At 44.0% G+C, this 27778-nt stretch overlaps 1 protein-coding gene across 1 annotated transcript in view; it reads left to right on the forward strand.

Moving 5' to 3' along the window:
- dync1h1 (dynein, cytoplasmic 1, heavy chain 1) overlaps nt 1-27778 on the forward strand; it is a 38869-nt gene that overhangs the window by 1210 nt on the left and 9881 nt on the right. The window contains exons 2-60 of the mRNA XM_086048800.1: nt 397-484; nt 972-1145; nt 1223-1478; nt 1579-1765; nt 2074-2345; nt 2587-2814; nt 3385-4038; nt 4147-4569; nt 4650-4829; nt 5037-5186; nt 5273-5419; nt 5501-5641; nt 5745-5921; nt 6037-6147; nt 6228-6347; nt 6427-6666; nt 6745-6900; nt 6984-7097; nt 7218-7328; nt 7415-7624; nt 7705-7851; nt 7946-8112; nt 8193-8366; nt 10293-10647; nt 11177-11371; nt 12020-12302; nt 12388-12488; nt 13257-13416; nt 13509-13749; nt 13815-13998; nt 14383-14595; nt 14956-15194; nt 15888-16044; nt 16120-16344; nt 16422-16652; nt 17494-17634; nt 17747-17980; nt 18448-18654; nt 18749-18870; nt 19483-19648; nt 19750-19913; nt 20039-20168; nt 20247-20380; nt 20474-20588; nt 20672-20833; nt 20919-21133; nt 21209-21413; nt 21669-21842; nt 21921-22040; nt 22141-22261; nt 22953-23148; nt 24283-24400; nt 24495-24710; nt 24806-25018; nt 25270-25397; nt 25695-25848; nt 26203-26349; nt 27069-27219; nt 27308-27561. Coding sequence (XP_085904926.1) covers nt 397-484; nt 972-1145; nt 1223-1478; nt 1579-1765; nt 2074-2345; nt 2587-2814; nt 3385-4038; nt 4147-4569; nt 4650-4829; nt 5037-5186; nt 5273-5419; nt 5501-5641; nt 5745-5921; nt 6037-6147; nt 6228-6347; nt 6427-6666; nt 6745-6900; nt 6984-7097; nt 7218-7328; nt 7415-7624; nt 7705-7851; nt 7946-8112; nt 8193-8366; nt 10293-10647; nt 11177-11371; nt 12020-12302; nt 12388-12488; nt 13257-13416; nt 13509-13749; nt 13815-13998; nt 14383-14595; nt 14956-15194; nt 15888-16044; nt 16120-16344; nt 16422-16652; nt 17494-17634; nt 17747-17980; nt 18448-18654; nt 18749-18870; nt 19483-19648; nt 19750-19913; nt 20039-20168; nt 20247-20380; nt 20474-20588; nt 20672-20833; nt 20919-21133; nt 21209-21413; nt 21669-21842; nt 21921-22040; nt 22141-22261; nt 22953-23148; nt 24283-24400; nt 24495-24710; nt 24806-25018; nt 25270-25397; nt 25695-25848; nt 26203-26349; nt 27069-27219; nt 27308-27561 — 11198 coding nt within the window. The remainder of the gene's footprint in view (nt 1-396; nt 485-971; nt 1146-1222; nt 1479-1578; nt 1766-2073; nt 2346-2586; nt 2815-3384; nt 4039-4146; nt 4570-4649; nt 4830-5036; nt 5187-5272; nt 5420-5500; nt 5642-5744; nt 5922-6036; nt 6148-6227; nt 6348-6426; nt 6667-6744; nt 6901-6983; nt 7098-7217; nt 7329-7414; nt 7625-7704; nt 7852-7945; nt 8113-8192; nt 8367-10292; nt 10648-11176; nt 11372-12019; nt 12303-12387; nt 12489-13256; nt 13417-13508; nt 13750-13814; nt 13999-14382; nt 14596-14955; nt 15195-15887; nt 16045-16119; nt 16345-16421; nt 16653-17493; nt 17635-17746; nt 17981-18447; nt 18655-18748; nt 18871-19482; nt 19649-19749; nt 19914-20038; nt 20169-20246; nt 20381-20473; nt 20589-20671; nt 20834-20918; nt 21134-21208; nt 21414-21668; nt 21843-21920; nt 22041-22140; nt 22262-22952; nt 23149-24282; nt 24401-24494; nt 24711-24805; nt 25019-25269; nt 25398-25694; nt 25849-26202; nt 26350-27068; nt 27220-27307; nt 27562-27778) is intronic.

The following is a 27778-nucleotide window of genomic DNA, read 5'->3' on the forward strand; positions in this document are numbered from 1 at the left end:
TATTTGCCACAAATCATTCTTGGCAAACAATATTAAAATACATATATATTTTTAAATCAATGGATTAATTTGAGCTGTTTGGTCATTTTCAGGGGTGTAAAGAACATTTTATCCAGCTCATTGATTTTTTTTTTTTTTTTTAATGGAAGTCAACACTGCACCACTTTGGGTGTGTTGTACTAAATATAAATGAAAACATAAGAATCATTCTTACTTTTGAGGGTCATGCGTCTTTGGTGCTTTAAATCATGTGAGTCGGCAGCATGTATGAATGAAGACATTATATTCAGTTTCCTTCCCGCTAAATCGTCTTGATCTTCAGAATAAAAGGCTATTGATGGTATCCTAATCCTAATGATGTAACTTCTGACAGTTGATAATGTAATCTTTTCCCAGAGGATGTTGGCGACGAAGGAGAGGAAGAGAAGGAGTGCATCGCTTACAAAATCAGCATCGACATACACTATGGGCTAAAGTCCAACAGGTACACCCGCATTGAAAAGTCATTTCTATTCATTTTATCTTTGAAAGTAATTAAATTTGCTTTTTGTTGCACTTCCCATGAATAAGACTCATAAACATCATACATTTAATACAAGAACAACAAATCGGAACATATTCAACAACACATCAAGATGCTGATTAAACAACATAATGTCTGAGCCTTAGGCTGCCTTAATAAAAGGACAATCTTAAATGGGTAGTTTTACTGTATTTATTTACATCTTTAATCTTTAGTCGGGCAACAGCTCAGCATCCATTTGCATTCTCCTTTTAGACAGATTTGTGAACAATATTTGAGAACTAGGACGTTCGTGCACATAGAGAAAAAAAAGTCTTAAATCTTAAATTCAGCTTATGTTGCAAACAATAAGTGTCTATTCCCATTAATTCCTATAGAAACTTTTTAACTTTGAAAATTCCTGGAATTTTGCAACCCCATTTAACACACACAAACATCCCTCCTGCAGCTTGGCTCTTATCAAGAGGACTGGCGTCATTGATGCAGACAAACCCATATCGACCCAAGTCCGCGTCCTGACGCTGAGCGAGGATTCTCCATACGAGACTCTCCACTCGTTCGTCAGCAACGCCGTCTCTCCGTTCTTCAAGTCGTACATCCGTGAGTCCGGAAAGGCAGACAGGTAAATAATTCCACCAAACTCCACTGGCTGACGCTCCCTTGAAAATGCGCCGCGCTCATGCCTTCGTTCCCGTACAGAGACGGGGACAAAATGGCGCCTTCCGTGGAGAAAAAGATCGCAGAACTGGAAATGGGCCTCCTGCACTTGCAGCAGAACATTGAGATCCCGGAGATCAGTCTGCTCATCCACCCCATCATCACAAACATCGCCAAGCAGTGCTACGAGCGTGGTGAGAAGCCCAAAGTCACCGACTTTGGGGATAAAGTGGAGGACCCCACCTTTTTGAACCAGCTGCAGTCTGGAGTCAACCGCTGGATCAGGGAGATTCAAAAAGTAAGACGCATTGGGGGGGTTCTTCTTAATGTGCAGGGGGTCCTGTTCAATGTTCCTTCTTCACAGCCCTCATTCCTATTCCTCTGCCATCGGCTTCCAGGTGACGAAGCTAGACCGTGACCCGGCATCAGGCACGGCCCTGCAGGAGATCAGTTTCTGGCTTAATCTGGAGCGGGCCCTCAACAGGATCCAGGAGAAGAGGGAGAGCCCAGAGGTTCTGCTCACGCTGGACATCCTCAAGCATGGCAAACGTTTCCACGCTACTGTCAGTTTTGATACAGACACTGGTGAGTTGACCGCAAGTTTGGAATGTCCGCCTTTAGGCAAGCCAAATTTATTTGTATGGCACCTTCATACACAAGACACATCCATAGTGCTTTACAAAGGCAAAAAAATAAAAAAAAACAAAAGATAAATCCGAACTAGAGAAACCCAATGACAAGGAGTGAAATAATATTTTAGATTTATGTCAGAATAACAACGTTTTCAAGCCAGGCATAAATGTGGCAACCATTTGAGCAGATCTTCGAATGCTGTTTCATCTTTTTTACGTGATTGGTCTTTAGTAATCAGCACACCTGTCCTTCCTTCATAGGTCTGAAACACGCAGTGGAAACTGTCAATGATTACAACCCTCTAATGAAAGACTTCCCCCTTAATGACCTGCTCTCCGCCTCGGAGCTGGACAAGATCCGCCAGGCTCTGATGGCCATATTCACCCACCTGAAGAAGATCAGGAACACCAAGTACCCCATTCAGAGAGCCCTGCGTCTGGTCGAGGCCATCTCCAGGGATTTGAGCTCGCAGCTGTTGAAGGTGTTGGGCACCAGAAAGCTCATGCATGTCGCCTATGAGGAATTTGAAAAGGTATGTGTCGTGCATTTAATTGGTCAGTCACTTCTCTTTTTCGTTCATCTGAATCCAACAATACTGAGCACTGCCGTGAATAGTGAAAGTATTTAAATAATAGGTTTTAAACTGGGTTGAACAAGATGATAGGAAAAAATATCAAATGGGGCCTGGTATTCCTTTTGGATTGATTTCTTTCCTGTGGTCTGTAACAACACAAACCGTATACAGGAGTTCACTGTATATTCTTCTGCGACAGGTGATGGTGGCCTGCTTCGAGGTGTTCCAGACCTGGGAGGATGAGTATGAGAAGCTCCAGGTGCTCCTGAGGGACATTGTAAAGAGGAAGCGAGAAGAGAACCTGAAGATGGTATGGCGCCTCAGCCCCGCTCACAGGAAGCTCCAGTCGCGTCTGGATCACATGAGGCGCTTCAGAAGGCAGCACGAACAGCTGAGGGCCGTCATTGTCCGCGTGCTGAGGCCTCAGGTAAGCATACTGTATTGAGTTATTTTTCCTCGTGATTGTTAATTAAGTAGTTGTATGTTTTATTTCGTTTTGTTACTGTCTTCAAATTGAGTCATTTTTACAGTTGTCTACATGTATGTTTTTACTTCGAGGCACTGGAATTCAACATTGAATGTTTGTCAACAATTCAAATGCTTATTTAGAATGTTATGTTTTGAGTCACTGGAACATACAATTTGAATTCCAGAATAAATGGAAAAAAAAACTTTGGCAAGATTGTCAACATCACAACACTGACTCTTATATCAAGTTGTAATTCTATATAAATCTCATATAGAGTTTTATAACATTTTTCAGGTTTTATAGCATTTTTCAGGTTTCAGTCCAGAAAAAAAAAAACATGGATGTGAAACGACCCCATTTTTTGCAATTGATTTTCGAGGTTGTAGCCACTGACTAGTTTTTTAAGTGATGGTTGATGTCTGCATGTTAGAGCGCTGTTATTTTTTAATCAATTTATTTTTAAAAAATTTTTTTTACATTCATCATCGAATGAGCTAATTGCAACTTTGTAAATCTGTGTATCTCCAGGTCTCTGCCGTGCCGCAGCATGCCCCGGGAGAGACCGTGGAGCCTCAGGACATGAAGGTAGCTGGAGTTCTCTTCGACGCGGCCGACGCCAACGCCATCGAGGAGGTCAACCTGGCCTATGAGAACGTCAAAGAGGTTGACGGCCTGGATGTGTCCAAGGAGGGCATGGAAGCCTGGGAAGCCGCCATGAAGCGATACGACGAGCGCATCGACCGCGTGGAGACCCGCATCACCGCCCGCCTGCGCGACCAGCTGGGCACGGCCAAGAACGCCAATGAGATGTTCCGCATTTTCTCCCGCTTTAACGCGCTCTTCGTGCGCCCGCACATCCGCGGCGCCATCCGCGAGTACCAGACGCAGCTCATTCAGCGCGTGAAGGACGACATCGAGTCGCTGCACGACAAGTTCAAGGTGCAGTACCCCCAGAGCCAGGCGTGCAAGATGAGCCACGTGCGAGACCTGCCTCCCGTGTCGGGATCCATCATCTGGGCCAAGCAGATCGACCGGCAGCTGACGGCGTACATGAAGAGAGTGGAGGATGTTCTCGGCAAGGGCTGGGAGAATCATGTGGAGGGGCTCAAGCTGAAGCAGGATGGCGATAGCTTCAGGGCCAAGCTCAACACTCAAGAGATTTTCGACGACTGGGCGCGCAAGGTACAAAGACGTTGCTATTTAGCAAGATTTGAATGTAGCCTTACTTTACTTCTCTCCCCCCCCCCCACATGACTTTGACCAGAGATATTTTTTTCCTCCCAATACCAGGTGCAGCAGCGCAACCTCGGAGTGTCTGGCCGCATCTTCACCATTGAGAGCACCCGCGCCCGAGGCCGCACAGGAAATATGCTCAAACTCAAAGTCAACTTCCTCCCAGAGATCATCACCCTGTCCAAAGAAGTGCGCAACCTCAAGTGGCTGAGCTTCCGCGTGCCGCTCGCCATCGTCAACAAGGCCCACCAGGCCAACCAGCTCTACCCGTTCGCCATCTCTCTGATCGAAAGCGTGCGCACGTACGAGCGCACTTGCGAGAAGGTGGAGGAGAGGTCCTCCATCTCCCTTCTCGTGGCAGGCCTGAAGAAAGAGGTCCAGGCGCTCATTACCGAGGGTATCACTCTGGTGTGGGAGTCGTACAAGCTGGACCCTTATGTTCAGCGGCTGGCTGAGACGGTCTTCAACTTTCAAGAGAAGGTCAGTGTGGAAAAGATGTTCCCCAAAAGGATTTCTGAAAAATCTGACTGAGTGCTGAGAATACTATGTGGTGTTTTCAGGTGGATGACCTTTTGCTGATTGAGGAGAAAATAGATCTGGAGGTCCGCTCCCTGGACACCTGCATGTTTGACCACAAGACCTTCTCGGAAATTCTCAATCGGGTCCAAAAAGCTGTGGACGACCTCAACTTGCACTCCTACTCCAACTTGCCCATCTGGGTCAACAAGCTCGACATTGAGGTAGGTTGGTTCCATGAATGAGAGCAATTGCGGTGGAACCTCCTTTATCCCAAAAGTGGTACAATTTGGAGTTCTGCCTCAAAAGTCAATCATCCAGACCAGGATTTTTATTCAATACCCAGGCAAAACCCATTTGAGTGCAGGGAGACAAAAACGAGCTGATATTCGTGCTACTCTGAATTTTCATTTCCCTCTTTGTTTGTTTAGATTGAGCGTATCCTGGGAGTACGTCTGCAGGCCGGACTCAAGGCCTGGACCCAGGTGCTACGCGGCCAAGTGGAGGATAAAGCCGACGTCGACATGGACACGGAGGCTCCTCAAGTGAGCCATAAGCCAGGGGGTGAGCCTAAGATCAAGGTCAGCGTCACAGACAATCAAGTTGATCATAAAAATAGCTGGGAACATCGCCATTAAAAGAAAACACAAACATTTCCTTTCTCTAGAATGTTATCCATGAGCTCAGGATCACCAACCAGGTCATCTATCTCAATCCGCCCATTGAAGACTGTCGCTACAAGCTCTACCAAGAGATGTTCTCTTGGAAGATGGTCATCCTTTCACTTCCCAGAATCCAGAGCCAGAGATACCAGGTAGGGAGCATAATAGTCCATCGGTTCATGACGCCACTGAGGCGAGCCAAGATTCCACACAGTTGAATAAATCTTCACCAGGTTGGGGTCCACTACGAGTTATCAGAGGAGGAGAAATTCTACCGCAATGCTCTGACCAGGATGCCAGACGGGCCTGCAGCCTTGGAGGAGGCCTACAATGCAGTGGAAGACATAGTCGGTGAGGTGGAGCAGTATGTCAAGGCAAGTATTGCTCAGCCTAATTTACATGTGACGTCCAACACGTTTTCTTCATTTTTTTAAAATTTATTTATTTATTTTTTTAACTGTTCTTGCCTCCATCCAGGTGTGGCTGCAATACCAGTGCTTGTGGGACATGCAGGCTGAGAACATCTACAACCGTCTGGGTGAGGACCTCACCAAGTGGCAGGCCCTTCTTGTCCAGATCCGCAAAGCCCGGGGAACTTTTGACAATGCAGAGACACGCAAAGAGTTTGGGCCGGCGGTCATTGACTATGGAAAAGTAAGGACAACAGTTTTTGTTGACTATTTTCATGAATACATACGTATCCTAGACACCTTTTTGCTGAAATATGCTTTAATGCTTGTTTTTTTTTTCCCCCCTCTTTTCTTTACAGGTACAGTCTAAAGTGAATTTGAAGTATGACTCGTGGCACAAAGAGGTCCTTAGCAAGTTTGGCCAAATGCTGGGTCAGAACATGCAAGACTTCCACGCCCAAATCTCCAAGGTAAACTATGACCACATCCATTTTTGGAGGTGCATCACAAAGTATCACTTTTAGATGACATTATTTTTCTGTCCTTTTAGTCTCGTCAAGACCTGGAGCAACATTCCGTGGACACCGCGAGCACGTCGGACGCTGTCAACTTCATCACATATGTCCAGACTTTGAAGCGCAAAATCAAGCAATTTGAGAAAAATGTGGACGTGAGTAGACGGTTTAACACACATTTTTCTGGTAACGTTTTGATGATGGCTGGTTTTCAATTGGGATCCTCTTTCGTAGTTGTTCCGTAACGGGCAGCGATTGCTGGAAAAGCAAAGATTCCAGTTCCCTCCATCGTGGCTCTACATTGATAACATTGAGGGAGAATGGGGCGCCTTCAGTGACATCATGAAGCGCAAGGACACGGCAATCCAGCAGCAGGTGGCCAACCTGCAGATGAAGATCGTCCAGGAGGACAAAGCCGTGGAAAACCGCACCACTGATCTGCTCAACGACTGGGAGAAGACTAAACCAGTCGCCGTAAGATGAAATTGGCCATTCGGTTTAAAGTCAACCCTGAAAGAACAGCAAACCTAATGCTTTGATAATGTCCATCAGGGTAACCTACGCCCCGAGGAGGCTCTTCAGTCTCTAACCATCTATGAGGGCAACTTCGGTCGTCTGAAGGTTGAAAGAGAGAAGTGTGCCCGTGCCAAAGAGGCCCTGGAACTCACTGACACCGGCCTGCTAAGCGGCAGTGAGGAGAGGGTTCAGGTAAGACTAAATCATGAGCTAAAATCGCAACCACCTCATTTCGGTTATCTGCGACCAACTAAATTGTTCTTTCCAAATTGTAGGTAGCACTGGAGGAGTTGCATGACCTGAAGGAGGTGTGGTCCGAGCTTTCCAAGGTGTGGGAGCAGATTGACCAGATGAAGGAGCAGCCGTGGGTGTCTGTTCAACCTCGCAAGGTAACCGATAACTCTGAAGTAGAAAGCCCTGTTATGTTTATTATTCAACTGTTCTGGTATTTACAAATCCTTTTGTGTGTGTGTGTGTGTGTGTGTGTGTGTGTGTGTGTGTGTTTATAGCTTCGTCAAAATCTAGATGCTCTTCTGAACCAGCTGAAGAACTTCCAAGCAAGGCTAAGACAGTATGCTTCCTACGAGTTTGTTCAGAGGCTGCTTAAGGGATACATGAAGGTCAAGGCGGTTCTTTTACCCTCAATATACACTAATAAGTAAAAGTTTCAATTAAAATGTGAGCCTTATTTTGTTGCTTTTAACAGGTAAACATGTTGGTGATCGAGCTGAAGTCGGAGGCTCTCAAGGACCGCCACTGGAAGCAGCTGATGAAGCGTCTGCACGTCAACTGGGTGCTCTCGGAACTGACCCTGGGTCAGATCTGGGACGTGGATCTGCAAAAGAATGAGATGGTTGTGAAGGACGTGCTCCTGGTGGCCCAGGGAGAGATGGCTCTGGAGGAGTTCCTCAAGCAGGTGAGATCGCATCAGGCAGTGCTTCATTATATTTAGGCGTCTAGATTTTGGCTTGCTAATAAGTCTCGGCTGGTGTGCAGATCCGCGAGGTGTGGAACTCCTACGAGTTGGACTTGGTGAATTACCAGAATAAGTGTCGACTGATCAGAGGATGGGATGACCTCTTTAACAAAGTCAAAGAGCACATCAACAGTGTGTCTGCAATGAAGTTGTCACCGTACTACAAGGTAAATGTTAAAGCACAAGTTAGATGTATTCATTGCCCGCAAAAGTGCATCCATAACATGCATCTTTGTCCTTTTTTTTCTTTTTTTTTCTTAGGTGTTTGAGGAAGACGCTCTGAGTTGGGAGGACAAACTGAATCGCATTATGGCTCTGTTTGACGTCTGGATCGATGTCCAGCGTCGATGGGTTTACCTAGAGGGCATCTTCACGGGCAGTGCCGATATCAAACATCTGCTGCCCGTAGAAACACAGAGATTCCAGAGGTGAACGAGGAAGCTCCTTCGTGTGCTACTAGCAGTCAAACATTGCAATGTAACCTGACTCCAAATGATTTATTTTATAGTATCAGCACTGAGTTTTTGGCTCTGATGAAGAAAGTGACCAAGTCTCCGCTGGTGATGGACGTGCTGAACATACAAGGGGTGCAGAGGTCCCTGGAGAGGCTGGCTGACCTTCTTGGAAAAATCCAGAAGGCCTTGGGAGAATACTTGGAGAGGGAAAGATCCTCATTTCCAAGGTAAACTCAATTCATTGTTTTTTCTATCTATTAGGTCTATAAATCTTGGGACAGCGACGCAATTCTCATCTTTTTCGCTATACACACCACCACAATGGATTTGAAATTAAACAAGATGTGCTTTAACTGCAGTCGTTCAGCTTTAAATTGAGGGTGTTTATATCCAAATCAGCCGAACAGTGTAAGAATTAAAACAGTTTGTGTACATACGCCTGTCACTTCTTTTCAGGCCAGGAGCCTTGCTTGATCCCCTGCAATTCAAATTGGCGGGCCCAGCTCTTATAGTGGAGCCTCTTAACCCTCTTCCGCTTTGGGAACCACAGTTTGATGTCCTGCCTGGTATCATAAACCTTCAATTCTGGCCACTATACAATGATTAGTTGAAGATTTCTTAGTAGCAGCATTAATGCCTTACATGAAACAGGCGCATATGTCTTTGTATTTATTAATATACATATACAGTATAATATGAATTATTGATATATTTATTAAAATGTATAGATCAAATTCTCTATATAATTAAATTGATTAAATATAATTGTTCATCATATAAGGAAATTGATACTACCTTTTGAATGGGTGTGTCCAACCTTATTATGGCCATTCAGGATAATGTCACACTCTTTCATGGAGATGTAAGTGACTCCATCTATCATAAATGATACATAGTGGGGTAGAGACTATTTTATCACCGGTACTCAGTCCACGCAGACTGAATGCATAGCATATAAGCATGCCAACCCCCCCATGCGCCAGAGCAACGAATAACAACAATGGACAGCGTTTAAAAAATATGCACTCGCACGAAAGCAATTAGATAAAATTCTTACTCGCACATGCTGGGGGGAAAAAAAGGTTGCAGTCTTAAAGAGACATTTGGATGAGCTTAATATTGGCACTTATATAATAGGTTTGCATGTAAAAATGACATCAGTACTAAAATGCCCACCTCAAAAGACTCTGTAATGATTTGAGGACTTTTTTTGTGATTAGGTTTACACAAAATTTCCCCGCCCCTTTTTTGGGGCTTATTTCCTAATTTCTCCCAAATTTATTGATAAAATAGAAAATGACAAGTCTTTTCATTTTCCTGATCAAAAAATATATCAAATCAACTTGTTATTGAAAACATGGCCATCCCGGCCCCACCGTCCCTTTAAGCCGGGGAATAGATATACCATCCATGCAAGTGATGTTAAACACTTGTTGCAGTTCCACTTGGATCCATTAGGTGTCATAAGCACTCTTTCAAACTGTTGTCACCTGTCAAAAAAAATCAAGAAGAAGCAGTCTGTGGAGTCCGAATGCTAATGCTAAAACCCCTAACAACAAAGCAATGTGCTTCTCTTGTGTGCTTCTTCATCAAAGAAAGACTCTGGCACATACCGACACACAACTACTATTGTAAAATGAGTTCAGCTGCTTGGTCAGTGGCTTTGCATTGGCGCAGTGACAGGAAAACAGCTCAGAGATTGGGAAATCTGATTCAACAGTACGAGATAATTGTCGGCACCGATATTTCTTCCCCCCTTTCAGTCAGTTACTGAGACAAACTAACCTCACTTGCGCTACAATGGTTGATGCTAGCTGTGGTGCAACATATTGCATTAGGATGATAGCGTAGGCTTGAAAGGCTTTGGTGATGAGGTAACCCAAAGTCCCAAATTGTAAATTATATGAATTTTAGATAGCGTAGAATTGAGTATTGAGTATAGGGAATGCTCTTAGGAGTTTTGCGATAGCCAGTTCACTTCCCATAACTAATGTCATGTAGTGCTGCTTTACTCGTTGAGACTGAATCAACAGCACCTCTGCTGGTTGCACCCGAGTACTGCATTTGATTTTGCTGCAATTTTCTTTTATTAAGAAACCTTGGAATTGTTTCAAACATATCACATAACGTCTCTTTGAAACTGCTCATTCCAGGTTCTACTTTGTGGGAGACGAGGACCTGCTGGAGATCATCGGCAACAGCAAGAATGTGGCCAAACTGCAGAAGCACTTCAAAAAGATGTTCGCCGGCGTCTCCAGCATCTTGCTCAATGAGGATAACACCGAGGTGCTGGGCATATCATCCCGCGAGGGCGAGGAAGTCGTCTACAAGACGCCCGTCTCCATCACGGAGCACCCCAAGATAAACGAGTGGCTCACATTGGTTGAGAAGGAGATGAGGGTGACGCTGGCCAAACTGCTGGCAGAGTCGGTCACGGAGGTCACGGGCTTCAACAAGGGCACCGCTGTCGACTTGAGCCAGTACATCAACTGGATCGATCGTTATCAGGTTGGTTCTCATGCTGTTCACGTCTCTTGTTTTGAGAAGCTTTTGGAAGACTCAGGATTCCCGCGGATCCTTATTAACTCTTAAACATGAACACATAAGTATGATTTTTATGATTGTAAGTAGTCTAAAATCTCAAAATTTCTAAAACCAAACAGTGATGTGTTTTTAGTAAGGATTCTAAAGAGTCCTTAACTCATTAACTACCAGACATTTTTAAACCCTCTTTTACCCTAATGTTTGAAAAAAAATGAAAAAAAAATTCTTGGGATTAAATGGCTGGCCATTGAAAAGACGTGTAAAATGTTTTTGGCAGTGAATGGGTTTTAACTAGCCCTGACATGGAATATTTGGAACATTATGGCATTGGTCTTTAATTTCATTTCAAATGAAATTAAAAAATCCTGAATTTAAGTTGCCTTAAGCTGTAGGAACCCTGTGAAGGATGCAATTTAAGCAAGGATTGAATAATTGGTTGGTTATCTGACATGTCCGAATCTTAGTGTAACTACTTGTTCTTCGCTCTCCACAGGCCCAGCTGGTGGTGCTGTCCACCCAAATCGCCTGGTCCGAGAACATCGAGTCTGCCTTGACCACAGTCTCCGGCGGTGGGGACATGAGCCCCATTCAGGGTGTGCTGTCAAACGTGGAGGCCACGCTCAACGTGCTAGCTGACACTGTGCTGATGGAGCAACCTCCGCTTCGCAGGAGGAAACTGGAACACTTGGTCAGGGGCGGGGGGCGGGAACATCTCTTGAAGTGTTTATTATATCAGTGGTATCTTGACTTACGAAAGCCACAACTTACAAGTTATTATTTTTTACTTGCGTGATTTGAATTTCTTGAGGGGCACATGAGTGATGAACTCTTAATTCCCCCAAATTAAATTTTTGCCGTTGGTGTGTTGCTCGCCTGGCAAGAGGCAGCTGCTAGTAGCGCTTCCATTTAAAATGTAAAGAACCATGAAGGAGTGAATTCTTGACAAATATGCTTTAACAGTAGTTGGGGAAACTGTGTTACAGTGGAAAGTAACCGGTAAGGTACCAGGAATACAGAAAAAGCATCAGTAGATTCAATAAGCATGAATAGCGCAACACACACACTTGCGAATTTGAGCTTTCCTTAAATGCATCAATTGCACTTAATGAAACCATTTTATTTCTTTACACCTTACCTTCTTTTATGTTTCTACAAAGAAAAAATGCTTTTTCTGCTATGAAAAAAGGGGTAGCAAAAAAAGTGTTTTTTTGGGGGGGTACTGGAACCAGATTAATATTTTAATGGAATTCACTGTGCAAGTTGAACTAACGTAAGTCTGGGTATCACTGTATTAGAATTATTGTCTGACTTTTTTTTTTTTCTGCCCCCCAATCAGATCACCGAGCTGGTGCACCAACGTGACGTGACCAGGACTCTGATCAAGATCAAGATTGACAACCCCAAGTCCTTCGAGTGGCTCAGTCAAATGCGCTTCTACTTCGACCCTAAGCAGACAGACGTGCTGCAGCAGCTATCCATCCAGATGGCCAACGCCAAGTTCAACTACGGTTTCGAATACTTGGGCGTCCAGGATAAGCTCGTCCAGACGCCGCTGACCGACCGCTGCTACCTGACCATGACTCAAGCTTTGGAGGCTCGCCTCGGAGGGTCACCATTTGGTATGCTCACTTTTTGATTGCCGCTATGCCTTTGTTGGCAAGTGAGATTCATCCAAGTTCAATGAATACATCTGTATTCTTCTAGGTCCTGCTGGCACAGGAAAGACTGAATCTGTGAAAGCTTTGGGTCACCAACTTGGTCGCTTTGTCTTGGTCTTCAACTGCGATGAGACTTTCGACTTCCAGGTATGCCACATGTTTTTTCAGTTTGTTAGCCATGCCATTGTTTCATACTGTGCTGAAGCGCAGTTCTCCCTGCCTCCACAACTCTCATCTGTGCCCGTGCGCATTTACTCTTGGCTATATTAATTATACAAGGGTTATAGGACCACAATGAATAGGGAAAAAAAGGACAATTCTGATTTTCTTTTTTTTTGGGGGGGGGGGGGGGGGGTCATTTTATTAGAATAGTCATTTTTGGGAGGAAAAAGAAATAGCTGTGTCTGAGACCATCAGCCATTATTTCTTACCAGAGACCTTCAATTGCATTCATGTGGTTAAATAATTATATAGTGTATATTTTTAAACATGATTAATATTCTTTTAAAGTTGTAATCTTTGTTTTATGAATTCTGACTTCATTCTACTAAATATGAAAAAAATATATATTTAAAGATTAAACTATTACACATAAGTTAAATAAAAATGATATCTAAATGTTTGAAAACAAATGGTTCCAAAAGATGATTGGCAAATGTGCTATACTTCAAAGTTGAATACAACTGAAGTGTACTTGACTGTTTCTTACAGTTATCTAAAAAGTTTAATTCACTGTAGCATGCACAGTTTGAACATTTAATTCAGTGATGGATGGGGTTCTTTGTGTACCACCAGAGGATGCTTGTGCACAACAAATGATACCACAGTTGTATGGCACAAGTTACCCCCTTTTTTTTTTTTTTTTGTGTGTAGTTGTGTAATCTGTACCTTTTTCGTTTTCCCTTCTTCCCTTAGGCCATGGGTCGTATCTTCGTGGGACTCTGTCAGGTTGGTGCTTGGGGCTGCTTTGACGAGTTCAATCGTCTGGAGGAGAGAATGCTGTCTGCCGTCTCTCAGCAAGTCCAGTACATCCAAGTGGCCTTGAGGGAACACAGCAACCCCAACAGGGACAGAAGTATGTAAACATCCAAAATCAATGACAAAGAGGGAGGGGAAAACAGCTTGAAAGCGGTCCACTTTAAAGCGTATCTCTTGTCATCCCTTCAGGTGTGCCTGTCACCACAGAGCTCCTGAACAAGCAGGTGAAAGTGAGCCCGGACATGGCCATCTTCATCACCATGAATCCTGGCTACGCAGGCCGATCCAACCTACCCGACAACTTGAAGAAGCTCTTCCGCAGCTTGGCCATGACCAAGCCGGACCGCCAGCTCATCGCCCAGGTCATGCTCTACTCTCAAGGCTTCCGCACAGCCGAGATCCTCGCCAAGAAGATCGTACCCTTCTTCAAGTAAGAAAGCGTTTTTCAAATTGCATTCCGTAGAACTTGCTTACTGATAGTCTCTTCCATTTCAGGCTGTGTGACGAGCAGCTGTCATCCCAGAGTCACTACGATTTTGGCCTCCGAGCTCTCAAGAGCGTGCTGATAAGCGCTGGTAACGTGAAGCGCGAACGCATCCAGAGGATTAAAAGGGAGAAGCTTGAGCGCGGGGAGGTCGTTGATGAGAATGACATTGCAGAGAATCTCCCTGAGCAAGAGGTGAGGGGATTTTTTTTTTTGGTATGGATTTCCCAGATAAAGTAACACTGAGCTCCAAAGTGCTCATTATACAGGAATAATTTCTAATTTTGTCCACTTCCCACTCGAGTCATCAGAAATTTGAAAGAGATGTGTGAAAATTAACCAAGTCTAATGTTACACTTTAAGTTTAAGGTTAATTTAAAAGAACATTTTGATTTGGACGTGTCACAAACAGGTGGCGCACAAGTTGACCATTTGTAAAGCTTAACAATTGGTCTTAAAATCACTATCATTTTCAATATATTGTTGGAATTTTCGACACAAAAAGCCAATTTATTTTTTGCTGCATAATGTCTGAACCCAGAGCTGATGTCATTCCTCCATTTTCCTTTGTTGCCGTAGATTCTGATTCAGAGTGTGTGTGAGACCATGGTCCCCAAGCTGGTGGCCGAGGACATTCCTCTTCTGTTCAGCCTGCTGTCCGACGTCTTCCCTGGCGTGCAGTACATGCGTGGCGAGATGACTGCGCTGAGGGAGGAACTGAAAAAGGTCTGCAAGGAGATGTACCTCACCTATGGCGATGGTGACGACGTGGGCAGCATGTGGGTGGAGAAGGTAAGCACAAAGAACACCAAACGACATCAGTTATGACCTTTTGACGATTTGTGTAGGAGAAACATTAGTCGGCAGAGGTTTTCGTCATAAAGTGTATTTCATCTTGTTACAAGCCGTTGCAAAGGTATGAAGAGTTTGAACATTCGCACTGCGGTTAAATATAAGAAAATAATAAACTTGTGAATGATTTCATTAAAATGTATTGCATAAAAGTTGAAAACAAACCATTTTAAAGATTAAATGCAAAACTAAACTTAATAAATGTACAGTATTGAAATTCCCCCGAAAAAAATTGAAGCCACTGCGCTTACAAGTTAATGTGTCTTTTTCTGAAAATGTGTCATTCAAACATCTTTTTAGGTGCTGCAACTGTACCAGATCACCCAGATCAACCACGGTCTCATGATGGTGGGACCTTCAGGGAGTGGAAAGACAATGGCGTGGAGGGTGCTCCTCAAAGCCCTGGAGAGGCTGGAGGGTGTTGAGGGAGTGGCTCACATCATTGACCCCAAAGCTATCAGCAAGGACCACCTGTATGGAACCTTGGACCCCAACACCCGCGAATGGACCGACGGCTTGTTCACGCACATCCTCAGAAAGTGAGTTGTCTGCTCATGGTAAAATGTTTGGTCAGGTTGTTTTTTGAGTAATTTAGCATGTGAATGTAAATTACTGGCGGCGTTTCTTAGGGCTGTGCAATTAATCGAAATTCAATTACGATTACTATACTCCACAATTACAAAATTGACAGAATCTTAAAAAATTATTAATATCCATTTATATCCATATGCTTACACAATGAAATCATACTGGGGTTTATACAGTTGCACCTTTATTTATTTAAAATAACTAGTGTTATACATTTTGTTTGGTCCAAAAGGAACTTAAATACATTTATTTGTTTTTTTTTATGTTGAAACATTTTCTTGTTTTGTACCAAAAAATAAATTATCATTTGACTTATTACCAAAATAATCATGATTAATATTTATTTCATAATCGAGCAGACCTAGCATTCCTTCTCCCTTTCAGGCAGCTTGCCTTATGTAACGTTTTTCCTTTTTTCGACTGACACTTCACACATTCAAACTGCAGCATAGAAAAGAAGACAAAAACAAAATCATTATTCAAGTGATTATCCCTATTTTCTCACTCGCTCTGCCTTAATCAAATGCCATAGGATTTGTTTACTAGTCGGCCTATCTGAGATCATTTGAGCTTTCGCCACCCAGAGGTACGTGACATCTTGATGAAACACTGAGTGGTTTGGAACGTCTTTCTTTGAAATCCAGGATCATTGACAACGTGAGAGGTGAATTGCAGAAGCGCCAATGGATCATCTTTGACGGAGACGTTGACCCCGAGTGGGTTGAAAATCTCAACTCTGTCTTGGACGACAATAAGCTGCTCACGCTGCCCAATGGAGAGCGTCTCAGCTTGCCGCCAAATGTAACAACAGCTCCTCTTGTCTTTATCTTCTCCTCTTGTCAAATCTAGTATTAACCATTCTACGTTTCTCTCAAGGTGCGCGTTATGTTTGAGGTCCAGGACCTAAAATACGCCACTCTGGCCACAGTCTCCCGCTGTGGTATGGTTTGGTTCAGCGAGGATGTGCTCAGCACGGACATGATCTTCAACAACTTCCTGGCGCGCTTTCGCAGCATCCCGCTGGACGAGGGAGAGGATGAGGCTCAGCGAAATAGGAAGGGCACCGAGGACGAAGAGGAGACTGCTTCGCCGATGTTACAGGTAATGCCGTGCGAAATGAGGCTTGTCCGCAATATAAGACCTCGTTACTGATGCGCCCTTAATCTGTGACACGCTAGATCCAGCGTGATGCCGCCACCATCCTGCAGCCATACTTCACCTCCACCGGCCTGGTCATCAAGGCCTTGGAACACGCCTCTAAGATGGAGCACATCATGGATTTCACCCGCCTGCGCTGCTTAGGTTCTCTGTGTTCCATGCTGCACCAGGCTTGCCGCAACGTGGCGCTCTACAACAACAACCACCCCGACTTCCCAATGCCCATTGATCAGCTTGAGAGATACATGCAGGTGACCCATCATTTTGAACATTTGTGAATGTGGAATATGGTGTTGGACTATAATGATCTTAAGACTGAATTCATATTGCATGGTTCCAAACAATACAATTCTTTTTTTTGTTTTGTTTAGTTTTTGCTCAAGAGGCACAGATTTGAAATTCACTTATGGCAGAATCAGGCCTCATCCAAATGGGGATACAAGCACAATTTAAACGCGCTGATCGGATATACAGCGTCAATGAGAGAGAGATCGTGTCATCAAAATACTCTATGATGTATATCCACCACTTCCAAAATAAAACCAATAAATCTAAACCACAGCGAAAGAAATAAACCATTAAATACACTTGCAGGGTAAATTAGAAGTTGAATAAACAAAATAATTTCAGACGGCAGCCGGTCGAGTAATGTGGTGGTTATGGTATGAGTCAGTCCAGGCCAACTAAAATACTAACCTTTGACATATTTAATATTGTTTACTTTATATATTAATCATTACTTCAGTGTTGTTGCGAACAAGTGTTGACACTTGTAGCTTTACTTGTATGCAATTTGGGTTCCTTCATTTTTCTTACCTTATGCTACATGTCTTGCAGTAGACCGTAATGCTGCCCGTCACGTTGTGGCACAATGTGGTACAACACTGAAGGTATGCAAGTCTTGATTCGGACTTGCCTGCATCCTTTAAAACCCATAGTTAATGTTTAAAAATATGCAATATAGTCGAACGGTGAACGCAATATAGCGGGGGTTCAGTGTAATTCAGAATTTGGGGCTTGGACCAGCCGTGGAAATCCATCTTATATAACCATATGAAAGTCGTCATAACTTTTGTTTATGTTTATCTACAGAGGTATCTGATCTACGCCGTTCTGTGGTCGTTCTCCGGTGATGGACGGCTCAAGATGAGAGCTGAGCTTGGGGAATATATCCGTCGCATTACCACTGTACCCCTCCCCACCGCTCCTAACATTCCCATCATTGACTACGAGGTAAAGACTCAAGAATCTCCGTACTTGTACCTGACATAGAACAATCATCGTTTCTCTCATGTTTTTATCAGTATTATTTCAAATCTTTCTTTCTTTTTTTTTCTCTGCTCAGGTTAGTATCACTGGCGAGTGGCAGTCTTGGCAGGGTAAGGTGCCCCAGATCGAGGTAGAAACCCACAAGGTGGCCTCGCCAGATGTGGTTGTTCCCACCTTGGACACCGTTCGCCATGAGGCTTTGCTGTACACCTGGCTAGCCGAGCACAAACCATTGGTGCTGTGTGGACCCCCTGGCTCTGGAAAGACCATGACACTGTTCAGCGCCCTCAGAGCCTTGCCTGATATGGAGGTGAGAGACAATACCAATACGGTGAACACCTGCATATTTGCTGTTCAAACGTCATGAATTTTCCTATTGGCTGATTTGTATTTTTTATATTATTTTATTTTTTCAGTGGATAAACTATCCTATTTTATTTGCTGATTTTTATTTATTTTTTTTAAACTCACCTCTTCACTGTTTTGTGTTCAGACCAAAAACGTGTCTAATATGTATGAAAATATTGCTTTGGCATCATCTTATGGCATTTGTAGCCTAGGATCTATACTGACGTGGAGGGAGGAGCTTAGTCAGATCGAGAAAGTGCTTTGTGGCATCTTTATGGGCGGGCTTAAATGACTTACTTTTCACTATAAGCGGATCTGTGTCGTCGTTACCTCTCACAAATGGCAAGGGTTCACAGTATTTAGATGTGTCGGAAAAATAGATTTTGCATAAAATGGACAGTGAGAACTTTGTTTCATTCATCTCCCCAGGTGGTTGGTCTGAACTTCTCCAGTGCCACCACCCCAGAACTGCTGCTCAAGACCTTTGACCACTACTGTGAGTACCGTCGTACTCCCAACGGTGTGGTCCTTGCGCCCGTGCAGCTCGGCAAGTGGTTGGTGTTGTTCTGTGACGAGATCAATCTTCCCGACATGGACAAGTATGGCACACAGAGAGTCATCTCCTTCCTCAGACAGGTATGAAATGCTGTTTACAAACAAGGCGACGCGGCAGCAGGTTTTATTATACATAGCTATGTTAACAGCCCCGGTGTCGTGTTAATTTGTACAGATGGTGGAACATGGTGGATTCTACCGCACTTCGGACCAGACTTGGGTCAAACTAGAGAGGATCCAGTTTGTGGGTGCTTGTAATCCTCCCACTGATCCAGGCAGAAAGCCCCTCACACACAGGTAGGAATCATGAGTCGCTTTGGGGTACAGTGGCACCTTGACTCAAAGCGGAAGTCAACCCACCGATCACAGCTAACCTGTTTTCTGAATCTGACCCGCGATTGGTCGTTGTGAGCAGTTATGTCATTTTCAGTCCACAGAAGACAAAATGGCCGCCCACAGAGATGACTTAAAAACGAGTGGATTAACATTTATTCCACAAACGCAATATTTATCAGAATGCCCTGTTTCAACTAGTGGGCTTGCATAGAGCATATTCTTGAAAAAAAAATAAAAAATTGTGTTGACTTTTAAGGATGGGGCTCGACCGATTTTTTTTTTTTTTTTGGAGGCGGATTCAGATATTTGGCAGGAAAAAAACTTGCTGCCTGTACCTACTGAAAAGATTTACTGTTTCTTGTGAAAGTAAGATTATATCGGCCTTTGGGCTAAACTCAGGCAGATGATTACTATTATTTTGAAAAGGCCTAATATAAACCGATTATAATTGGCCGGCTGATTAATCGGTCGGGCCTTACTTACGAGTGCCCCAACACGTGAATTATTCGAGTCATCGTTGGCAAATACAATCCAAAGCTAAAGCAATTTTTTTTACGCGTGTCCTTTTTAAAGGTTCCTGCGTCACGTTCCTGTGGTGTATGTCGACTACCCTGGCCCAGCTTCTCTCACTCAGATTTATGGCACTTTCAACCGTGCTATGTTGCGCCTCATCCCCTCTCTACGAACCTATGCTGAACCTCTTACAGCTGCCATGGTTGAGTTCTACACCATGTCCCAGGTAAGCTAGAAAGTCATGGAAACTTGCTTAACCAGAAATAGACTTTCCATCATATAAAAGCTACTGTAAATGTTCACCTTGTTCAATTTGTCTGTTTTCAGGAGCGTTTCACCCAGGACACACAACCTCACTACATCTACTCTCCCAGAGAGATGACCCGCTGGGTGAGGGGCATCTTTGAGGCCCTGCGACCACTTGAGACCCTCCCAGTGGAGGGACTTATCCGTATATGGGCTCATGAGGCCCTCCGCCTCTTCCAGGATAGGTTAGCACAAACTGATGTTATCCCAAATTTAGCATTCATGTTTTCCATCCGTCCTCTCCCTTTAGTCAGTTTCGGACCTTTCTCGTGTTATAATTGCGGTTGTTATTCTGCTCATTTGTTTCTAGGCTTGTCGGTGATGACGAGAGGAGGTGGACAGATGAAAATATTGACGTAGTTGCGCTCAAACATTTCCCCAACATCGACAAGGAGAAGGCTCTCAACAGACCCATCCTCTACAGCAACTGGCTCTCAAAGGTACAATTGCACCCCGGATTGAAGATGCAACAATCACCAAAATGTCTCTAAAGAATTTTGGCTTTTGTTTGAATGTAGGACTATATCCCAGTGGAGCAGGAGGAGCTGAGGGACTATGTGAAAGCCCGTCTTAAGGTCTTCTACGAGGAGGAGCTGGATGTCCCGCTTGTACTGTTCAATGAGGTGTTGGACCATGTTCTGAGAATTGATCGGTGAGCAAACACTCCGCCGCAAGTACAAGGTAGATTTTTATTGTACCTTGATTTAAATGAGGAAATCTCAAAATGTATATGTCCTCTTTTTAGAATCTTCCGACAGCCACAGGGTCATCTCCTGTTGATTGGTGTGAGCGGAGCAGGGAAAACGACTCTGTCTCGCTTTGTTGCCTGGATGAACGGACTTAGCGTTTACCAAATCAAGGTTGGTACAACAGCATTGGAACGTTTTCCAGCAGCCATACTGGTATAATTGTGTTCATATAAACAATTTTTGTGGGTATGCAGGTACACAGGAAATACACCGGCGAGGACTTTGATGAGGATCTGCGTACTGTGCTGCGTCGCTCCGGCTGCAAGAATGAAAAGATCGCATTTATTATGGATGAGTCCAATGTGCTGGATTCTGGCTTCCTTGAGAGAATGAACACCCTGCTGGCCAACGGCGAGGTAACTTTCCTCATCAATTTGCACCACTGACGATTTTTTTCCCGAGAGTTCTGTTTAAGATTCCCTAACGTGATGAAATCCACAGGTTCCTGGTTTGTTTGAGGGCGACGAGTATGCCACCCTAATGACGCAGTGTAAAGAAGGCGCTCAGAAAGAGGGGCTGATGCTGGACACCCACGAGGAGCTGTACAAGTGGTTTACCAGCCAGGTTATAAGGAACCTCCATGTCGTTTTCACCATGAACCCCTCGTCGGAGGGCCTGAAGGACAGGGCTGCCACATCTCCAGCCCTCTTCAACAGGTAAACGGATTCAGAATGATCAGAAGTGCACTCGGGAGAAATGCGTGGTTGTGAAATGGCAACTATTTGCTCAAGGTGTGTGCTGAACTGGTTTGGAGACTGGTCCACTGAGGCTCTGTACCAGGTGGGCAAGGAGTTCACCAGCAAAATGGACTTGGAGAAGCCCAACTACAAGGTGCCAGACTACATGCCCATCGTCTATGACAAGCTCCCCCAACCGCCATCTCACAGGGAGGCGATCGTCAATGGCTGCGTGTTTGTACACCAGACACTTCATCAGGTAAACGTGCTGAAGTTATCGAAAAAGTGAAAATTATTAAAAGTATTTGTCTTTTCACAGTCCAGCCATTCAATCCTAGGAATTTTTTTTTTTTCAACCGTTAGGGTAAATTAATACACAACCCTGCTTTTGATGTTTTGAGTACGCATGCACACCCACTTACGGGCATCCCTGACTGTGTTGTATGACTCCATTTATGTTCTAGCGCCCCTTGTGTTATAAAGTATATAAATAGAAGCCAACACTTGTTCACAGGCTAACAACCGTCTGGCTAAACGAGGTGGTCACACCATGGCCATCACCCCTCGCCACTACTTGGACTTCATCAACCAGTATGCCAACTTGTTCAACGAGAAGCGCAGCGAGTTGGAGGAGCAGCAGATGCACCTCAATGTCGGTCTGCGCAAGATCAAGGAAACAGTCGATCAGGTACAAACTGTTAGATTTGACAATTTGCTACTTGCTTCCCTTGTGGCTACCCGACGGTAACTGCTCGTCCTCTTGAAGGTGGAGGAGCTTCGTCGCGACCTTCGAATCAAGAGCCAGGAGCTGGAGGCAAAGAATGATGCTGCTAATGACAAGCTGAAGAAAATGATTAAAGACCAGCAGGAGGCTGAGAAGAAAAAGGTCAAATTAAACATTTGAATGTGCTTCTTTTTACATGGTATCAATTTTAATTTCCTTATTGAAAGTCCAATCGCTGAGACTGTGGTGACTCTGATTCTAGGTGATGAGCCAGGAAATCCAGGAAGCTGTGTACAAGCAGCAGGAGGTGATCAAGGACAAGCAACTGAGCGTCAAACAGGACTTGGACCAGGTGGAGCCAGCTGTCATTGAGGCTCAGAATGGTATGTGCGCTTCACCTCGTCATTGGCCTTTTACGCTGCATTGTAGGTTTAAAGTCACATTTCTCCCCCCCAAAAATGGCTCAATTTTGAAGGATGGTTCCTTCCTAATTTCACGTATTGGGCCTGTTCTGACATATGAGGTTATGAGGCTACGAAGGCATGTGCAGTTGCGCAACAATACAGTGCCATGCGACACAAGAAGGCCCACTCAGTTAGCACAGTTAGCACATTACTTAGTGTTTCCTTTAAAAAAAAAAAAAATGTCCCCCGTATTTAGGATTTTGTATTCATAACACAAATATTTACTGTCATTTTCAATTTCCTATTGTTAGTGATCAGCTAAGGTACATTCAGACTACACATTTGACACCACGGCTCATTATTTGAGCAACTTCGATGTCATCTTCAGTCCACATAAGTAACAAAATGGCTGCCTCCTGAGCTAGCTAAAAACGGGTGGATTTCTCATATTCCACAAATGCAATATTAATCAGAATGCCATGTTTAGACTAGTGGGCCTGCATAGAACATATTCTGGAATAAATGTTTCCTCTTTAATAATCATTTTTGAGCAATTAAGTTCTCTTAACACAAATGTGGTTGGGTTTCACTGCTCTAAAGGTTTTCCTCACTTAATCGTGACCCTTTGCTTTGACATCATCCACACTTACTGTTCATGTGATGTTGCTAGCCGTTAAGTCCATTAAGAAGCAGCACCTGGTGGAGGTGCGTTCCATGGCCAACCCACCTGCGGCAGTCAAGCTGGCCCTGGAGTCCATCTGTTTGCTCCTGGGCGAGAGCACCACCGACTGGAAGCAGATCCGCTCCATCATCATGAAGGAGAACTTCATCCCCACTATTGTTAACTTTTCTGCCGATGAGATCAGGTGAAATGAGCTGTTATGTGGAGCTGTTCACTAAAGAGTGTTCTTTCTCTCCCCCTTTTTTTTTTTTTTTTTTTTTCTTGTCCATTCTGCCTAACCCCCTCCCCCTCCCCAAATGGTGCTCATACACCACCTCTTTCGAATACACCTGTCATCTAACTAGCGGTGAGCTCAATTAAACGACAGCATCTAGTAGAAGTGCGGGCTATGACCAATCCCCCGGCTGCAGTCAAACTGGCCCTGGAGTCTATCTGCCTTTTGCTTGGCGAGGAGACCAATGACTGGAAAAAAATCAGACAAGTTATTATCAGGGACAATTTCATCAGCAGCATAGTCAACTTTTCCTCTGAGGAAATGAGGTACCGACCGGTGTCCCCGCTTCCGTCCGCTTGCTGTCAGATGGACGCAAAAATCAGTGAATCAGCACGCCAATCAAGTGACACTTTTTGTATAAAAAGAGATTTTGAAAAAGAAAAATGGCATATAATGGATGAAAAACTGAAATGACTTATTTGGGTATTTTGCCGATGGTTGTCATGCTGCCAATCCTCCTCCTCCTCCCCTTAAAAATATTCCTTGAATTCATGTTAAAATTTCCCTGTGATTCATATGTGCCATATATCCTCAAATAGTGGCCTGTGCTTTTATGTATTCTGTGCTCATTTGATGTCTTAGCATTTCTCCACCTTGCAGCATTCAGAAAGTCCAAATTAAAAACCAATTCATTAGAACTGGGTTGAAACGAAAAAAAAAACATGACTTAATTAGTGAAGCGTACGACAAACAAAATGGACATCAGCATGGCCTTACAGCCATGCAGCAATTTTAAATCTAATATCAATGTCATTTTGCCAGTGATTGGACTTTTGTGTTTCGGCTCTACTGTTTCGGCGGATGCGCCACTCATAAGTAACAGCAACGGAACAAATTTCAAAAACTGGACAATTTGTTCTACTCTAATGGAGCAGTATTGCAATATTGATCAAAAGTAGAAAAAGAGCATGAGTAAGCATTTGAATAAAGTACTTTCTGCAATTGACTAAATAAACACCACTGGCCACTATTTGTTGAAAATACTGTACCTTGCTTTCTCCAACTTGGGGTACTTTAGTCTAAAACCAGCCGGTTTTCATCTAGTGATTCCATCCGTGAAAAGATGAAGAAGAACTACATGTCCAACCCGAGCTACAATTACGATCAAGTCAACAGGGCTTCGCTGGCTTGTGGACCTATGGTGAAATGGGCAATTGCGCAGGTAACTCAACATATAAACAAATATAAAAATAAAGGCCAATTTGGAAGAAAAAAAAACCCCTAAGTTTTACTGTTGACTGCTGTCTTTCCTTTAGCTCAACTATGCTGACATGCTGAAACGTGTAGAGCCTCTGCGTAACGAGCTTCAGAAGCTTGAGGACGACGCCACGGACAACAAGACAAAGGCGGAAGAGGTGGAGCAGATGATCAGGGATCTGGAGTCTAGCATTGCTCGCTACAAGGAGGAGTACGCCGTCCTTATCTCAGAAGCCCAGGCCATCAAGGCTGACCTGGCTGCAGTCGAGGCCAAGGTTACCAACCTTCTAAATCCGTATCGCCCGCCTTTCTTGTCTGCCCATTTGGTTTCTTGATCTTCCTTTTTTGTTGTTGTTAAAAATCCCTACAGGTAAACCGCAGCACAGCCCTTTTGAAGAGTCTGTCAGCAGAGAGGGAGCGCTGGGAGAAGACCAGTGAGACGTTCAAGAACCAGATGTCTACCATCGCCGGCGATTGTCTGCTCTCTGCGGCCTTCATCACTTATGCCGGCTACTTTGAGCAACAGATGAGGCAGAATCTGTTTACAACTTGGTCTCATCACCTGCAGCAAGCCAATATACAGGTATGGGGTTATAATGTATTCTACTCCCAAAAACCTGGGTGAAATTTCAGGACAAAACTTCAAATGCATTATGACATTGTTTGAGAACAAGTTGTGCAAAAAATTAAAATAAAAAAAATACGGAAACATTGAACAATTGGGCTTGTCTATTCAAATTTTTAGAGAATGGCAAATTCATTAAATATGGATACTGGTGTACATGCTTGCTGCATAGTCTCTAGACTCGACATAACATTACTTTTCTTTCTCAGTTCCGCACTGACATTGCCAGAACGGAGTACCTCTCCAACGCAGACGAGAGGCTGCGCTGGCAGGCCAACTCTCTTCCAGCAGATGACCTCTGTACGGAGAATGCCATCATGCTCAAGAGATTCAACAGGTTGGAATACATGACCCTCACCTCCACATAATTTAGAACAGGAGTGGGCAAAGTATGAACGGACATCTGTTCTTTAATCTAGTAGCTTTTACAGTAGCAAAAGTCTTATACTATATGTAGCATTCATTCATCAGTTTTTTTTCCTTAGAATTGGTCAATTTAAATGCAGTATTTGTTTCAATTTTAATCTTGTATCTGATTATGGTTGAATTGATTTAAAATGTGTCCCGTAAGCTCAAAACATTTGCCCACCGCTGCTTTATAACTAAGGTTTTCACTCATCATGGCTTCCTCAAGGTACCCGTTGATCATCGACCCGTCCGGCCAAGCCACCGAGTTCATTATGAACGAGTACAAAGACCGCAAGATCACCCGCACCAGCTTCTTGGACGACGCCTTCAGGAAGAATCTGGAAAGCGCTCTGCGTTTCGGAAACCCACTGCTGGTTCAGGTATTACCACAGAGGGAGTCACTGATGTTGTAATAGTTCATTTGTCTCACTTTGTTGGAGACAACGTAAGTTCACTTCCCCCTCAGTGACGTGCAAATGCGATTGTGAATAGTTGACTGTCTCTAGGGTCCAGCTCCTTGCAAGAGGTGAAAACTGTTACCCAGGAGATACAATTTTGTCCTCAAAGATGTCATTGAAAAGACAATTAACTTTTATTTTCACCGACCGTATCCGAACTTGATTGTTTTATTGAGCAACTTTATGGCACATATACGGTATCTAAAACAATTAGAGGACTGGTAGGATTGTATAGCTACCAGCTTGTAAATTTGTTTTTCCTTTCTATTTTTTTAGGACGTGGAGAGTTACGACCCCATCTTGAACCCGGTGTTGAACAGAGAAGTCCGCCGAACCGGAGGCCGTGTGCTCATCACTTTGGGAGATCAGGATATCGATTTGTCGCCTTCGTTTGTCATCTTCCTCTCCACGCGAGACCCTACGGTGAGGACCCTGAATACCATAATTAGCTAAGCTTTGATAGTTCGCATCACAGAGGTTGCCAAATTGCCGCCACATATGGCCCACTCAGTTCCTTAATGTAGAAGGCCCAGAAGGGGGCGTAATTAGACCGTTCATGACACAGACCTCCGGCTACTGTGACGTCACATCTCCGTAAAAAGCCGAAGATGAGGGGGCGGGAGATTCAAACGGCAGATGACACATTCTGTTTGTATTTAGTGATTAAACTGCTGTCTACCAACGACCTAATCACATTTTAATAAGAGTTATGCATTGTAAAGGGGGTTCTAGAGGGCTACACAAAAGTTTTCAATGTTTGCACCCTGATCTTTAATATAAATACTTGGCTTGCACCAAAGCAATCATTTGTATGCTCCAAACATCGAAATTAATTTTTCAGAAAATAACAGGATATTTGATGGATGGATAAAAACAGGAATCTTTGAGTCAATAATAATACTGAAGCCAAATGAAACTTTTACGTACATGTTTAAAATGTATGTTGTTTTTCTTTTCTTTCTTTCTTTTTTTTTTTTTTTTTTAAGCCTCATTTGTGAATAACCCGGCCTAGCTGTCGTTTTTTTTTTTTTTTTTTTTTTTTTTTTTCTTAAATCAAACTTGGCGCTTGAACACCTAGTTTGTCCATCCCTGGTGCCTATCATCAGCTCCCTCAGGCTCAGTGGCGTCTTATCTGACCGCAGGTCGAGTTCCCACCAGACCTGTGTTCTCGTGTGACATTCGTCAACTTCACGGTGACGCGCAGCAGTCTGCAGAGCCAGTGTCTCAACGAGGTGCTGAAAGCAGAGAGACCAGATGTGGACGAGAAACGCTCAGACCTCCTCAAGCTGCAGGGTGCGAGACACGACCATGACGTAATGACGTCGAGAAACGTGCAGGGATGCTGAAACGCAACTCATCCACATCTGTCTCGGCTGTTTAGGTGAGTTCCAGCTGCGTTTGAGACAGCTGGAGAAATCCCTACTGCAGGCCCTCAACGAGGTAAAGGGGCGAATCCTCGACGACGACACCATCATCACCACGCTGGAGAACCTGAAGAAGGAGGCTGCGGAGGTGACCCGGAAGGTGGAGGAGACGGACATCATCATGGCTGAGGTGGAGGCTGTGTCACAGCAGTACCTGTCCCTGTCGTCTGCTTGCAGCAGCATCTACTTCACCATGGAGGCGCTCAACCAGGTCTGAACATAGACATGCACACAAAGCCATTCAGGCATCCTAAGAACATTTCGTGACAATTGACCCCAACCCCCAAGTTCTCAAGCCATTTTTACTGTGTGTGAGTTGGTTGAATTTGCCAGAGGATATTAATGATGATCAGCGTTTGTTCCTCAAATTATCTTAAAAGGGTAAATCTACTCAGAAGCTGAGATTTGTTCCTCGTGACAAAGTGTTC

This window comes from Filicampus tigris, chromosome 13 (assembly GCF_054856515.1).
Source record: "Filicampus tigris isolate MCC_2025a chromosome 13, RoL_Ftig_1.0, whole genome shotgun sequence".
Lineage (NCBI taxonomy): Eukaryota > Metazoa > Chordata > Actinopteri > Syngnathiformes > Syngnathidae > Filicampus > Filicampus tigris.